The sequence below is a fragment of the Lepidothrix coronata genome, unplaced genomic scaffold (genome assembly GCF_001604755.1).
Source record: "Lepidothrix coronata isolate B3197 unplaced genomic scaffold, Lepidothrix_coronata-1.0 Scaffold199, whole genome shotgun sequence".
Classification (NCBI taxonomy): domain Eukaryota; kingdom Metazoa; phylum Chordata; class Aves; order Passeriformes; family Pipridae; genus Lepidothrix; species Lepidothrix coronata.
The window spans coordinates 1,191,798-1,206,591 of record NW_016690379.1 but is presented as its reverse complement, the minus strand read 5'-3'; the positions used below and the strand labels follow the sequence as shown (position 1 = coordinate 1,206,591).

Genomic DNA, 14,794 nt, shown 5'->3' with positions numbered 1-14,794 from the left:
TTGAGCAGAAACAATGCGCGAGTGCATCCAGAGAATAAACTGTGCCCACGTGTAACTGTGACCTCCTCAGTGTGTCCAGCAGCTTGGGAAATCAATGCCAGGTGCTGGAGGACCGGCTGGGCTTCCCATGGGAGCGTGGGAGTGGGGCCTGCGGGGAGGAAGGAGGGATGGGGGTCAAAACAGACCCTGCTGCCACCAGAGCTCCCCTCAGGTTGGGGTTTATCTCCGTGTAAACCTCCCTGCTGAGTGTCCGGGGCTGGCTGGTCACACCCAGGACTCTGCCTCGGGTGTGGCTTCTCCCACCTCCAGGCAAAGTCCAGGATTTGCTGTCAAACACCACCAAATTGGTGCTGCTGGGCTGTGTGGAGCTGCCCTGGAACACGGAACCTCCCTTGTCCTATTCTCCTGGAGCACAGATCTCTCTTTGTCCCATTCCCTTGGAACACAGATCCTTCTTTGTCCTGTTCCCTGGAGCACAGATCCTCCCTTGTCCCAGTCCCCAGGAACAGTTCTCCCCTTGTTCCCTTCCCCAATCCCGTATGTGGTGTCTCTGAGGTGATCCTTGGTGGAGGTTGTGATCTCCAAGTCCTGGAGACCAGCTTTGAGCCCTGTCCTGCCTCCATACCGAGAGTACTTTGCCTCCCTTTGCCCAGATAAGGACAACGGGAAATAAAAGCCACCAGCCCCTTAAATACTCTCCTTCCCAAGTAGGTTGCTCGCACTGGAGCTGTTTTTCACAGAGAGGCAGTGGCTTCTCTGTGTCTTTAGTATCTCCAGGACCATGATGAGAAGATCCCACTGGGCTGTGAGGATCCAAAAGTTCAATGCAAAACATCTCCAAGCCGGTCCTTGGAGCTGATGCCAAGCGACACAAATGGGGTGGAAAAGCTTTGCTGTGCAGCATCAGCCTCTTCCCTGCTTTCCCAGGGACGTGTCCGTGCTCAGCTCTTAAATAACCACAACAGCCACAATCCTTTCTATTTTTTTTTTTTTTTTTTGGAAACATAAAAGAAACCAAACAAATCACAGGATTTTGAAGTCACTGAGTGGGGAAATGGCCGTGCCTGCTGTGCCAGAGCTGGGCTGCCCAGGGCCCCTCTCCACGAGGATGGACGTGGCTCCTGCTGCTCGGATGGCTCCTTCCTGGCGCCCCAGATCCACAGTCCCACCCGCCCCACAGCGAAGGGCTCTGCACCCTTTTTGAGAGTTTTTGGGGGGTCTGAGGCTCTGGCGGGGAGGAAGAAAACCCAAATCCCACAGCAAAGCCTCCCGCCCGCGCACCCCCGGCCATGTTTCCGGCGCCCGCCCGCCCCGCCCCGCCCGGTGCCGGCGGCCGGAAGTGGCGGGCGGTGAAGCCGTTCCGGCCGCCATCTTGGCGGTGGGCGGGCTGAGGTTGCCGGTGCGCGCGGCGCCATCTTTGAGCCTGGCGCGGGGGACGGCGGCGGCCCCGGCGGATCGCGGGGACAGCGCGGGGACGCGGCGGGGACACGGCGGCCCCCGGGGGCTCGGTAAAGTCCCTGATCGACCATAAATAACAGCCCCCTCGGTAGCCCGCGGCGGCCGTGGGGATGGCCCCTCTGGCCCGTTCCGCGGGGGCCGCAGGCCGCGTCTCCCCGCGCTCTCCCCACAGGGGTGTCCGCGGCCACCGGGGCGGGGGGGGCCGGGGTGAGGTGGAATGAGGTGGGAATGGTGTGGGATGAGATTGGGATGAGGTTGGGATGGGGCAGGTTCCCTCCCGCAGGGTTTCGGGAGGGGGGAGCTCCGTGCCCGGGTAGGCCCCAGGCCCTTCCCCAGACATTCCCCCCCCCCCGAGCAGCTGCTTCATAAAAATCCTTATTTCCAGGTAAAACCTTTTGCCTCCCCTGCCCTAGCAAAGCCTTTGAGGGGCATCTCCAGTGTAGTCATCCAATTGCTCCTCGTTCCGTAGGATCTGAGTAACTCTGCGTGCACCCGGTTCTTAATTCCTCCTTTTTAGGGCGTTTAAAACGACGCCATCGCGCGGGAGGGGGTGTTTGTTGGGGTTTTGTTTCTTAAAAGGATTGGAGCTGAGAGGTTTCTCTTTTCTTCTCCCCGTCGATGGTTTCGTTATGGAAGCGCCAAAAGGGATTTTTTTTTTTTCCCGTTGCAGTGGAGCCTCCAGGATGTTCCCAGGGATCGAGCTCTGGGCCGCAATTCCACAGCTACTGTATCTGAACCCTTTTTACAAGATGGGTTCAAAATCTCTTAATACAAACATTTCACTGGAGTTCTGGGGGAAAAAAGTGTTTAAAGTTCTCATCAGCTTGGATCAGAGGCCTGCTGAGTGCACCAGAGTTACTCATTTTTATTCTGATTTTCTGGGGTGAATTCAGTTGATTTTTGCTTAGCACTCAGATTGCCACTTTAAAGAAAAAAGGTGTTTAATTAACTTTGTTTTATAATTAAATTACCTTTAGGGAGTTTAGAACTTTTAAGGTTTTTTTCATTGGGGTTTTTGTGGGGGTTTTTTTGTTGATTTTTTTTTTTTGTTATTGTTGTTAATTGTTTTAAAGTTTTGCTTTATTCCCGTTCTTTAAACAAGATCCATTCAAATTCTGAACAGGAATATGGAAATATGGAAACCCAAATGTGGAATATGGAAAACTGCTGAGCTGATTTAGTTTAAAGGAACTCAATCTGAAGGGATATTTTCTTTTTTTCCCCCAAGCTGGTGGATGTAGGAATGTTGAGTTATAGGTGTGTCTCACTTCCCAAGGAAAGGAAATACCACCTTCCAGACCGGGAATTCCTTGTGATTTGTGTGTGAATGCCTTTGCTCAGCCAAGCCATGACCCTTAATTACCATCGATTGAAGTGTTGCCTTGTGCAAACTGAAGAATTCGGCCTTGAAACTTAATCTAAAACTCCCAAAAGCAAAACACTTGGAAAAATGTGTCTCCTTGAACCTCCACACGTAGGAGCTCCGGGAATTTTTAGAATTAGGTTCCAAGGAATCTGGATGACACAAAGTCTGTTTTTGAAGGTGCTAAAGGTCAAGAGTGAATAATCCCATGGATATGGAAGAAGGGAAGGAAACCCTGCACTTAAATTCCTGTTTTATTCCCTTTATCAAGCAGTCAAAAAACAGTAACACGTATGAGAACCCAACTTTTCCTCTCTTTATTTTAGATTTGGGAAAATTCCTTGCCAAAAAAACCCAAAACAAAACCTTGGAAAATTCACTAGTGTTTGTGTGAGTAAAAGGTTCCAACCATTTATTACTGATCTGTGAGAACAATTTCATTCAGTTTTGTTCCCCAAGAATCCGAAATCCTTTTTGCACAGAAATGTGCAGTGAAAGGGGTAAATCACTTTTATTTGAATTTTAGCTGGTCTGGTTGCAGGTCAAAAAACGAGAATCCTAAAAATCTTAATGTTATAAGAATATAAAAATAAGTGCATGACTTCACATAAAAAAAAAAAAATGCTGTAGCTCAAGAAATCGGGTTCTGGTGGCACCAAAAAAATCATCAGCTGGATTGGACCTAAACCATTTCCCAATGATCTTGCAGCGATGGATGATGATGGATCCATGGATTAGGGAACAGCAAATTCGTAGCATGTGATGGAAAACCAAATTATTTCCCAAAATCCAAGCGATTCACAAGCCCTGGTTCCATGCAGCCATGCCACTCCCTCCGGGGGCACTTCCCTGCTCCCCAGGGCTTGTCCTTGCTCTGCTTTATCCTTCCTGCTCCTGCCCTGTCTGCTGAGGGTTAGAGCCATTCCCGAGGGATGGACGCCCCTGGGTGGATGTGTTTGTCCCTGGATGGCTGTGTTTTTTTTCCCTGGATGGCTGTGTTTGTCCCTGGATGGCTGTGTTTGTCCCTGGATGGCTGTGTTTGTCCCTGGATGGATGTGTTTATGTGTGCACGGAGGGATGTTTGTGTGCTGCCCCCAAAACCCCCCATCCCAACTAACCCCTGGCAGCATCACCCCCGACTCCTATCCAGATATTACGGAGATATTTCATTTTTTCCCCCATTTTTCTCCAAATGAGAGGCTTTGCCTGCAGTTTGCTGTGGCAAATAGCCAGAAATTCTCATTTTTTGCTCTCGCTCTCACTTTATTCTCCCTCCTCTGGCGTGTGTATAAACACATCTGTGCATGTGGGTTTATACACACAAATGTGGGGTTTTCTGTACAGGTAATAAAGATGGGGGAAGGTTTTTGTGTTTTCTTAATAGGTGAAGAAATCTTGGAAGACCAGAAATTGCAACTTACTGAATGTTAAATTATTAAAAAAAAAAAAAAAAAAAAAAAATTAGAAATTGCCCGGCTGTGGAAGATGGAGCCTCATTTTTGCAGCCACTTTGAATCCCAAGTTCATCTTTAAATGCGCTGGGGCTTCTTTTGGTGGTTTTTTGGTGGTTTTTTGGAAGAGCTAAGTAACCCTGGCTGTCTCCAGGCTGACAGTGTTCCAATGGACTTGCTTCCTCCATTAGTTGTAAGATGTTTGAGAGCACATCCTAAGTTTGAATTGTGGATGAGAGGTTCCCTTGGCAATGTGAGAAGGAAAATTCTTTCTACCCCTTTGTTATTAATTCATGGACTCAAGTGTTGGTTCGGCCTACAGGAGAAGGGAACTGGATGTCTGGGAAGATCAAAGTCTGTGCTGAAGTTGTCCAGGTGTGTGAACCCCAAAATCCACAGGGACTGGAAAAATGTTTGATGTATCTGTTGTATGTGATAGAAATTATTAGTAATTGATTAATCATGTAATAGTTCAAATGTCACTTCAAAAGATGGGATATTATTAAGATGTGTTATTAAGTAATATCAATGTGATATTATTGAGCAGTTATATTAAGATATATTATTATTACTATTATTATTTATATGTAATTATTAAGGCATAATTTGAAATGTAATATCAATATCAGTTATATTATCAATGTATCAGTATCAGTTATATTATCAATATATCAATATCAATTGTATTATCAATATATCAGTATCAACTGTATTATCAATATATCAGTATCCATTTGTATTATCAATATAAATTATATCAGCATCATTAATAACTCAGGATGATGACCAGTTTTTTAAGAAGTGGCTCGCTTTTAGGCTTACAGCCACACACCATTTTTTTCTCTGCTCCAAAATATATAACTGTGATTAAAATCCCAGAATAGGCCTTGTGCTGACAACATTCGTGCGGTTTTACACAAATTTGGCAGAGTTTTTGTGACCAGCTGATTTCAACACATTTGCCCCCCTCAAGAGATAAATTTGACTAACAGAAAACAGCTGTAAAAATGCTCATTACTCAGTTCTTTGTCACTTATTGATCCCTTTCTTCAGGGTTACTTTTAAAAAGAAGATTTCACTGCTAAGCCAGTCGAAGACTTTGAGTCCCAGAAAAGTGAAGCCAGTTCTTGCCAAGTCTGGAGGAAGACCCTGAGAGCAAACCCTGAGAGCTCATTCCAGGAATTTATCCATTATGTCTAACCAAGGAGATGACTGCTACTTCTACTTCTATTCCACGTGCAACAAGGTGTGTTTGGGAGCCTTTTCCTTTGGGATTTGGGTTTTCCCTTCTTATTTTATAAGCAAGGAGGGGGAAGCATGCGAGGAGACACACAGGTTGCTGTTAACTTAATTAACTGCTTCCAGCTCCAAAAAAGTGGGCATTTTTTTAGGCTGGCTGGTTTTATATCCCTTTTTTTCCCTGCTTTCCTCTGGATTCCAGGGAGACAGCTGTGCCTTCCGCCACTGTGAGGCTGCTCTGGGAAGTGAGACCGTCTGCACCCTCTGGCAGGAGGGTCGTTGTTTCAGGAACGTCTGCAGGTTCAGGCACATGGAGATCGATGTGAGTGTTTGCAAAACAAAGCAAGGGCAGCCTTTTTCAGTGCTGTGGGTGGGTGAATGTGCTTTTGCAGGATAGATTTACCTGCTTTAAAGGGATACTGGTCACTAGGAGGGGGGTGGGAGGAAGCTGGGGGAAGAAAAATCGATTTCCGAGGTGTATCTCGGCAGGAAATGTTTGCATTAGGTGCTGATGTTATTTGCTTAATCAGAGGTAGAAGCAACCCCATGGATCACACGGCTTAAATGTGCTGGGAAACAGCCTCCTGAGGGCTGGGCTGGAAGATGGCCTGGCAGGTTCCTTCTGCCCTGAATTTCTTCAGATAACATTATCCCGACCTCTTGGAGCAGTACAGGGAGGGGAGAAACCAGATGGGAAGGAGCCAGTGCTCTGAAAGATAAATTCAGATAGATTTAACTGGGCAATTGAAGCCGGTTTTCCCTCTGAATAATCCCATTATTTTGGGGTTTGTACTAGTTTAACCCTGAGTTGATGTGTCAGGCTGGCCTCTCTTCCCCAGCTGAGTGACAGGAAAGCAAAGCCAGACAATATTTAGTTGTTCCCCCCCCTACACAAACTCTGTTTGTGTGCCCCGAAATATTTTTAGCGAGAAGTTGACCTTTGGAATGGTATTTCAGCGCTGCCCTGCAACAGTCCTGTCTCTGACATGTTATGAAAGTGAGTCTCTTTGCAAGTCTGAGCTTGGCTTTGTCCCTTCCCTCAGAAAAAGCGGAGCGAGATCGCCTGTTACTGGGAGAACCAGCCCGGGGGCTGCCAGAAGTCCAACTGTGCTTTCCATCACACCAAAGGCCGTTATGTCGATGGGCTCTTCCTACCCCCCAGCAAAAGTGAGTTTCTCAGCTCCATTTTCTGTAATCCTTCAATATTTAGTCGTGAATATTGCTTAGGATGGGGTGAAACACTGGAGAGGCTCCGGGAATCGGTCATTCATGAGTGCAGGGAGAAGTCTGCAGTCACGGGCTCTCAGCTGAATGGAATGTAGTTCTGGGGTTTAATTTTATTTTCATGCTCAGCTCCTCTGTGATCTTTGCCTTTCAGGTTCCTTTCCCCTCGTTTAGTCCTTTCTGGGTGGGGAGGTGGGTGTGTGAGGGAAACCACAGTGTAAGCAGGGTGGGGATAAGGAAACTAAATTCAGTAGCCAGTTGGGTTTATCTTATCTACCTTCCCTGTCATACCTGCAACACTGGGGTCAGTTTGATATGGCCAGGTGACAAATGATCTCCTTTTCCTCAGCCACACTCCCAAGTCCACCTGAGTCTGCAGAAGACGATGTGAAAATGGCTCAGATGTCGCTGCAGCAAAACAAACTCTCTGTGCAGTCCAACCCCTCCCCACAGCTGAGGGGGGTGATGAAAGTGGAGAACTCAGAAAATGTCCCGAGTCCTACACACCCTCCAGTTGTCATCAATGCTGCAGATGATGATGAAGATGATGATGGTGAGCATTTTTTACTTAGTGAAGGTATTCCTACTGTAAGTGAATATATAAATCCCATAATACCTGAATTTTGTAGTGGTTAAAACTACAGGCGAGAGTCTGGAGTCCTAAATATCTTTATGGGTTGAAATGTCATTGTATGAGCTGCATAAACATGAACATGTGTGATCCCTACTCCATAAATTAATTGGTTTATTTTTGCCTTTCAGACCAGCTTTCTGAAGAAGGAGAAGAAACTAAAACACCTGTCCAGCAGCCAGCCACAGAAGCCCATAATGGATTGAGGCTGATTTCCACTAGGAAATCCAATGCTAATACAAAGCAAGGTATTCCAGCAGCTGTAGGAGGGTGGATTGGAAGGAGAATTTGACAATGGAAAGCAATATGTTCTAAAAACACAATAGAACATGAGGTCACTGAAGGGAGTCATTCCCATCTAATAATGTCATATGTCCCAAGGAGGTAAACTCCTCCTGGTTTGCTTTTGTGGAACAAAACAGAGCCACAACATGGAGTTTAAATGCCTGCAGATGTGTCCTTTCAGACATTGTGCAAATGCCAGAGGAATCTTTAATCCCTCTGCATTACATTAATGCTTGGAAGTGGAGATCTTACCCTGTAGGATGGAGGAGGGTGAAGGAAGGTGCCAATTCCTTACCAAAATACCATCTGTTCTGGGGCTGTTTTTACTCATGGGGAGTGTTGACAGGGTTTATTCAAAATGCCCTTAAGCCTCAGTTTCATGAACTGTTCCCTGCTTTCAGATGACAATTTAAATTTCGGAATAAAAACACTCGAAGAAATCAAATTGAAGAAACTGAAGGAAAAAGCCAAAAAACAAGGTGGTGAGTTAATATCCCCCATCTTCCCGTCCTTCTGCCTTCTGTTCACCTTATCCTTGTTTTTAATCCTTCTGATATTACCTGGATGGCTGGAATTTGCAGGAGAAGGATGGGGTTTTTTGCACTGTTGGGCTCAGAGTGGGAGATGGTTTTTGCAGCTGAGAGCTGCTTGGGGGACAGACTTTTGGGGGCCTTGAGCTGCTTTGGCGTGTGAGCTGTTTTTGAAGCAGCTGGTGTTCCTGCTTGGAATTCCAAGGGCAAATCCAAGGGGAAACTGCTCATCTCTCTTATTTACATGCACTGCTTGTTGTGTGTTTGGCAGTAATGAGTAACTGATGTTTTTGGTCTCCGGGATGGTTCTTCTGTTTTGTTTGGTTGGGTTGTTTCCCTAAACATCCTTGTTTGTTCCGTGCTCTGATCAGAAGGTCCCTCAGGAGTTGCTGTTGATCCGCTCCAAGCTCGGACAATTCCTGTGCCAGAGAAGGAAAACGTAAGGACAGTGCTGAGAACTGTGACTCTGTCCTCAAAGGAAGGTAAGAACTTCCATTTCACGGCTCCTAAATCAAACTGCTCAGTAATGATTAACTGCCTTTTCTAATTCAAACCACTTGAGGCTTGAAGGCCCTGGTTGTGTTGGAAAGGGTTGGAATCTGGAGGTGCTGGATTTGTTACATTGCAGTGAAAGATCAAGGAGAGGTTTTTCTCATTAAGCCATAACTGATCATATCTTATCACATCCTCCAGACTCTCAAATGTGTTACATTTCACTTTGAGGTTGAGTTGTAGAAGTGCAGTAGCAGCAGGGAGAGGCTGATGGCAAAGCAAGAGTGAGAGTGCAGAGAAGAGGTTAATTAAAAACAGGAGTAATGAAAGGGAAGATCTAGAAGATGGAATTATACAAGTAGCCAATTTTTGAAGCATTGAAGAGGCTGACAGTGGCAGTTGTGTGATAGGAGTCTGTATAAATTAATTTTAAAGGAAATTATAAATTCTTTTCAAAGGCAAAAAACATGTAGAACCACTTCTACTCACAGTCATTCATTAGTTACGGGGTTTGGCTACCAAAGGAGTGTCATTTTTAGGGTCATGGGCTGGAAGGATGATGCTTTTACTGGCTGCTGGTTTCTGTGCACTGAACAGATGATTCTTTGTTTTAGGTGAGGATCCTGTGATCCAGCTGAATCTTCCTGACAGACTGGGAAAACGGAAAACTCTCATAGGTGAGAGCTTTTTGTGAGCTGCTCTTTGGGTGCCCTCACTTAAAGGTATTTTTGGGGAGGAAATTACATGATGTGCATTGGTTGCAAGCCCACCAAATTCTGTTAGCAACTGAAAGGCAAATACCAGAAAATAAACCCGGAAGGACTGAAGTCTGTGGCTGACTGTTGGAAAATCCTCCTGCAGAGAAACCTTCTGAAAGTATTTTCCCCTTTGTGTCTTTCTGAAGGTGGTAAAACCTTCCTTCCTCTGAGGCGTAACGTTGCTGACAGGCTGGGCAGGAAGACAGAGCTGCTGGAGAATGCTGAGAAAGCCCCCAGGAGAGGCACAGGTACCAAACACACCTGGATTTCACACCCACACTTTCTGCTTAGGTTTTCTGTTTCTCCTTCTGGTGGTTCTTTTTGCATGTTGGTTGAGGGCTCAAGGTAACTTTGAATCCCACTGGAGTGGTCTCCTGTCTCATCTCACAAAATCAGGATTTCTGCAGTCTCCCTGACCTTTTCTGTTCTGTGTTTTAGTTCAAGTGCTGAAGTCCCTGAGGGAGAGGCTGGGACAGCCCTCTGACCAGAGCAGCACAGAGACAGGTAATAACTGGATATTAAATACACCTCCCCCTTTTTTCTTTCCATGAACTTCCATAGTGCCCTAAAAGTTAATTTTAAAGAGCTGCTGCCCCTTGCTGGGGTGCTGAGCTGTCCTGAGGCTGCTGTCACAGAGGTGGCTCCCACATGTCTCATCAAGGTTTGATGCTCCTGAACCATCAGAAGCTACAGTTGCTCACACACAAGTAGGAGAGAACCATTCCCAGGAGCAGGGTTTTGGGATGCCCATGGATAGACAAGGTCTAAGAAGTGACAAAATAACTGGTTCTGGTTTTCAAAATTCAGGTGGTTTAAAAGAGGGAGGAGAATGTTATTGTTAGTTGGGGTTGTTCAGCCTGGAGAAGGGAAGGCTTTGGGGTGATCTATTTGTGCCTGAAGGAGCCGACAGAAAAGATGGAGAGAGACGATTTCCAAGGGCCTGGAGTGACAGGGCAGGGGGGAATGGATTTACACCCACAGAGAGTAGGTTTAGATTGGATATTGGATATTAGGAGTGGGGAGGTCCTGGCACAGGGTGCCCAGAGAAGCTGTGGCTGCCCCTGGATCCCTGGAAGTGCCCAAGGCCAGGATGGACGGGGCTTGGAGCAACCTGGGCTAGTGGAAGGTGTCCCTGCCCATGGCAGGGGATGGAACTGAGTGAGCTTTAAGGTCCCTTCCCACTCAACCCATTCCATGATTATGCAGAGGATACTGATCTCAGCTGCATCATCTTGAAGAGCATCAAACCCCCTCTCCTTAGTGCTGTGACAGATTTTAGAGACTCAGTGTTGTTGGACTGTGTTTCAACGCTGGTGCTTCCCTTTTTTCGCTGCTGACAGAGAAGGCTGCCAAGCCCATCGAGGAGATCCGGGTGAAGACCCTGGAGGAGATTCGGCTGGAGAGGGCGAGCCAGAGGCGGGGGGAGCCCCCGGCCAAGCCCCCCGGCGAGGCCCGGAGGGCAGAGGAGCCCAGCCCAGGGACCAGACCTGCCCCCCCCGTCCGCATCAAATCCCTCTCGGGAGCCCTGGCTGAGAAGAACCACAAGAGGTTGGAGGAAGAGAAGGGAAAACCGGAGGAGTTTCCTGCCAAGCCCAAAGCCGAGGGAGAGCCCAGGAGGAGCGTTCCTGCTCCGGCCGTGCCCGGCAGGGTGCAGCTGGCAGAGCCAGGGAGAGCCAAGCCAGCGGGAGAAGTGCGGATCAAAACCTTGGAGGAGATCAAGAGGGAGAAAGCTCTGAGGATGCAGCAGAGCGGGGAGAACGTGCCCGCTCCTCCCGCACAGCCCGAGCCTGCCCTCAGAGGGAGGAAACTGCTGCGGGTCACAAAGCTCATAGGTAAGGAGGGACCTCCCTGGGGAAGTGCTTCCCTGGGGAAATGAGTCCAGTTTCCTCAGGATTCCCTTCGCTTTTTCCTTCTGTGACTACCAAGGTCAAAGGGACCGTGTTATATTCCACGAACTGCGTGATAGTTTTCTGTATTTCCCACTGGAAAATTCATTCCTTGAGGAGCTTTGTGGTCTGATTTCTCTCTTGTGTTTTTCTGCCATTGGTTTGTGGTATGGGATCTTCCCTGTGCAGAATCCAGGGTTACATTCCTCTTTGGAATATGTGTTTATTGATATATGTGTGTTTGGGAAGGATGTATCAACTTGTTAACGAGGGCATTAAAGACCTCATCGTTAAGATTATATAAACCACATATAAAGAGATCGAGGGAGAGATGAGACACTTCAGGAATTGCTTCCTGTAGCCTTTCCCTCTGTCCTGAGACATGAGAAAATAAACACACCAAGGAAACCAGGTTTCTTTACCTCTGCTGTTGACAAAATACTTATTTTTCACTTCTGCTTGTTTTAAAGCACCTGGAAGAGAAGAAAAAATGATAGTGGAATTGAACAAACCTTCTCCAAAAACTGTCTCTGCACCTGCAGAGGTGAGTCTGTTGTGAAAACTTAGAGATGTACATTTGTACATAAAATTTCTGATAAATTTTGCCATGTTTTGTTTGTAAACTCACTTCCTGCTCCCAGTTGGAATGTGTTCCTACCTTTCCTCATTTGGTATTTGCTGCAGTGAAGTCCCAGGTCCTGTCCCTTCCAGTAGCATTTCCAGACAACAGCATAATCCTCACTTTGAATTAATTAATTAATTTGAACTAAAACCTGGAATTAATCTGATTACACCTCACAATGAAACCTATTAGAGAGGTTAATGTGGGGAGAATGGTTTTGTTCTCAGTGACTTTCTCTGGCAAACTTTGGGCATGTCTTGAAATTCTGAGCTGAGTATTTCAGTGACGAAGGCCGGAGGTTTCACGAGAGGACATCAGGCTGTATGGGGGAGCTTGTATGGCTTTGTAGTCCTTGAAAAGAATGGAGAGGGTACAGCTAGAGTCTTCTGCTCCATGAAAGCAGCTTGCTGTGTTGGGAATTGCAGGCTTTTGAAACGTTATTACCAGAGCAAAGCAGGGATCTTGTTACAGGCAACATTTTACACAAAAAATGTTGGATTTCAATGGTGCCACATGGAGCCATTTTGGAGGGGTTGCCACCCAGATTTTCCTAATGGAATCTCCATAGATTTTTGTCCTAGTAATCCTTTTCTTTTTTTATTTGTTTTTTTAGCCCTCTGGTCAGAGTGCAGCTAATTCCACAGTGCAGGTGAAGAGCCTGGAGGAGATCATGTGGGAGAAGCGGCAGCTGAAGCAACGCCAGGAGAAGCTTCAGAAGGAAGCAGCTGCTGTGCCAACCCCAGTGGAGAAACCAGCCAAGGATAAAACTCCCCCATCAGGGAGCCCTGAATCCACCGTGGTTTCAGGACCAGCTTATCAGCTGGGGAGGAGGAAACTGGTGAAGCCTCAGGAGGACGGGGTGGGAAGCCCAGAGAAGGACCCCACAGTGTCCCCAGGGAAAAAGGCAGCCCAGCCTCCGGAACGGAAAGCTAAAAGTGAGTGTTGAGTGTCAGCTCGGGGTGTGTTGTGGAGAGCAGCCTGGGGAGAAGGGCCATGTGTGCTGGAACCAAACCAAATCCTGGGCCGCATCCAACTGAGTGTGGCCAGCAGGGCAAGGGAGGGGAGAACCCCCTCTTATCTGCTCTGGTGAGATCCCACCTGGAGTCCTGTTTCCAGTTCTGGTGCCCCCAACAGAAGAAGGATGTGGAACTGGTGGAGGAAGGCCAGGAGGGGTCTTGGAGTCAATAAAGGGACTGGAGCACCTGCCCTGTGGAGACAGGCTGGGAGAGCTGGGGGTGTGCAGAAGGTTGTGTGAACACCTCACAGCACCTTCCAGGACCTGAAGGGCTACAAGGCAGCTGGAGAGGGACTGTTCATCAGGAAACAGGGACAGGACGAGGGGAATGGCTTCACACTGAAAGAGGGGAAATTTAGGTTTGATACACAAAAGCAGTTCTTCCCTGTGAGGGTGGGCAGGCCCTGGCACAGGTTGCCCAGAGAAGCTGTGGCTGCCCCATCCCTGGAAGTGTCCAAGGCCAGGCTGGACAAGGCTTGGAGCAACCTGGGCTAGTGGAAGGTGTGGAACGGGACGATCTTTAAGGTCCCTTCCAACCCAAACTATTTTCCAAGTCTATGACTGTGGGACTATTAAGAACCTGTTGTTTTTTTGACCCAAGGCAGAGCAAGGCTGTGCCGTCTCTCTTCCTTCTGTTCCAGCCAAATCCAAGGTGTGCCTGAAGCCTTTGGACGGGAGAGCCACGTCCTCCCCGAGGCAGACCCTGAAACGCAAGGCCACCGAGAGCCACCCCACTGCCGTGGTGGCCGTGAAGCCCCTCAGTGCCACCGGTGGGGACACCAAGGAGCCCTCAGCCAAGAAAGCAGCTGCGGTAAGGACAGTGCTCGAGCCAGCTGGGGGGCCCCAGGAACGTTTATGGCCAAATCTTGCCCTCTTCTGGGAGAAGAGGTGGAAAACTGAAATACCTAGGGAAGATTTTTACTGTCTTCCTTCTCCCCAGGCCGTGGCTCCTGCTTTGCCAGAGGACAGCCTGGTCTCCATACCTCGGAGGGAAAAACCTCAAAGCAGGTAACAGTCACACCTTTGTCCCTTTTCTTGATCTCTGCCGCTTTCATGTGAAACAGGTGGGTTTGTTCACGTGTGGAAAATTTCGAGGTAATCAGTGCCAAAATCCCAACAAAGAAACAATTAATTTGAAGTAATTTCTGTAGCAGCAATGCTTATTTAGGTGGTTTTCTTAAAATGCTGCACTTGGGTACAGCATTTCAGTGACTCTTTGGATTTTCTGAGTGGCTGTAGAGGTTCACTTCTTCCCCTTTTTATGGTCAAATCAGTAAAGGTGGAAAAGTCTCTCTGGCTACAAATACTGACAGTTCTTTCCCAGACTCCAGGTGTTTCTTCATGGATAAATCCCCAAACTGACAACTGTACCTGCTGATCCTGGACTTTTAAAAGTAGTCCCAGGTTAACTGAGTGACAGTCGCTGTGTGAGGGTTGAGATGTAGGAGGGTTAAATTCCAGGTAAGGAATGTCACACACTGATGTTCCCTCTTGTTCTTCCCAGCCCTGAGCTCCACCTCGGGAGCCAGGCAGACTCCCTGGCACACTCAGAGGTCTCCAGCTCAACTTCAGCCTCCTCAGAAGTGCCGGTGAAGCTGCGCCGGCTGAGCTCCACGGGCTCTGCCAAAGCACCTCTGTCTGTGGAAGACGACTTTGAGAAGCTCATTTGGGAAATCTCAGGAGGCAAACTGGAAGCAGAGATTGACCTGGACCCAGGGAAGGACGAGGATGACCTCCTTCTGGAACTTTCGGAGATGATTGACAGCTGAACTGCACAGTCTTAAAAAAAAAAAATTAAAAAAAAAGACAAAAAAAAAACAACACCAAAAAAACCCCCATA

General features: G+C 47.6%; 1 protein-coding gene across 3 annotated transcripts; it reads left to right on the top strand.

The window, feature by feature from the left end:
• Positions 1–1,446: 1,446 nt before the first annotated feature.
• Positions 1,447–14,788, top strand: ZC3H11A (zinc finger CCCH-type containing 11A). Of its 3 annotated transcripts, none has more exons than XM_017832118.1 (18): positions 1,447–1,508; positions 4,595–4,647; positions 5,326–5,518; positions 5,714–5,833; positions 6,555–6,678; positions 7,085–7,288; positions 7,498–7,614; positions 8,053–8,133; positions 8,553–8,663; positions 9,288–9,350; positions 9,578–9,679; positions 9,870–9,935; positions 10,772–11,263; positions 11,788–11,861; positions 12,553–12,874; positions 13,596–13,765; positions 13,895–13,962; positions 14,459–14,788. In XM_017832118.1, the coding sequence occupies exons 3-18, from the start codon at positions 5,465–5,467 to the stop codon at positions 14,721–14,723; spliced, it is 2,433 nt and encodes an 810-aa protein (XP_017687607.1). In that variant the 5' UTR covers positions 1,447–1,508; positions 4,595–4,647; positions 5,326–5,464; the 3' UTR covers positions 14,724–14,788. The 3 variants fall into 3 exon arrangements, with proteins under 3 accessions (XP_017687607.1, XP_017687606.1, XP_017687608.1); XM_017832117.1 differs by lacking the exon at positions 1,447–1,508 and adding an exon at positions 1,652–3,211; XM_017832119.1 differs by lacking the exon at positions 1,447–1,508 and having other exon boundaries at positions 1,652–4,647; positions 8,053–8,130.
• Positions 14,789–14,794: the final 6 nt, after the last annotated feature.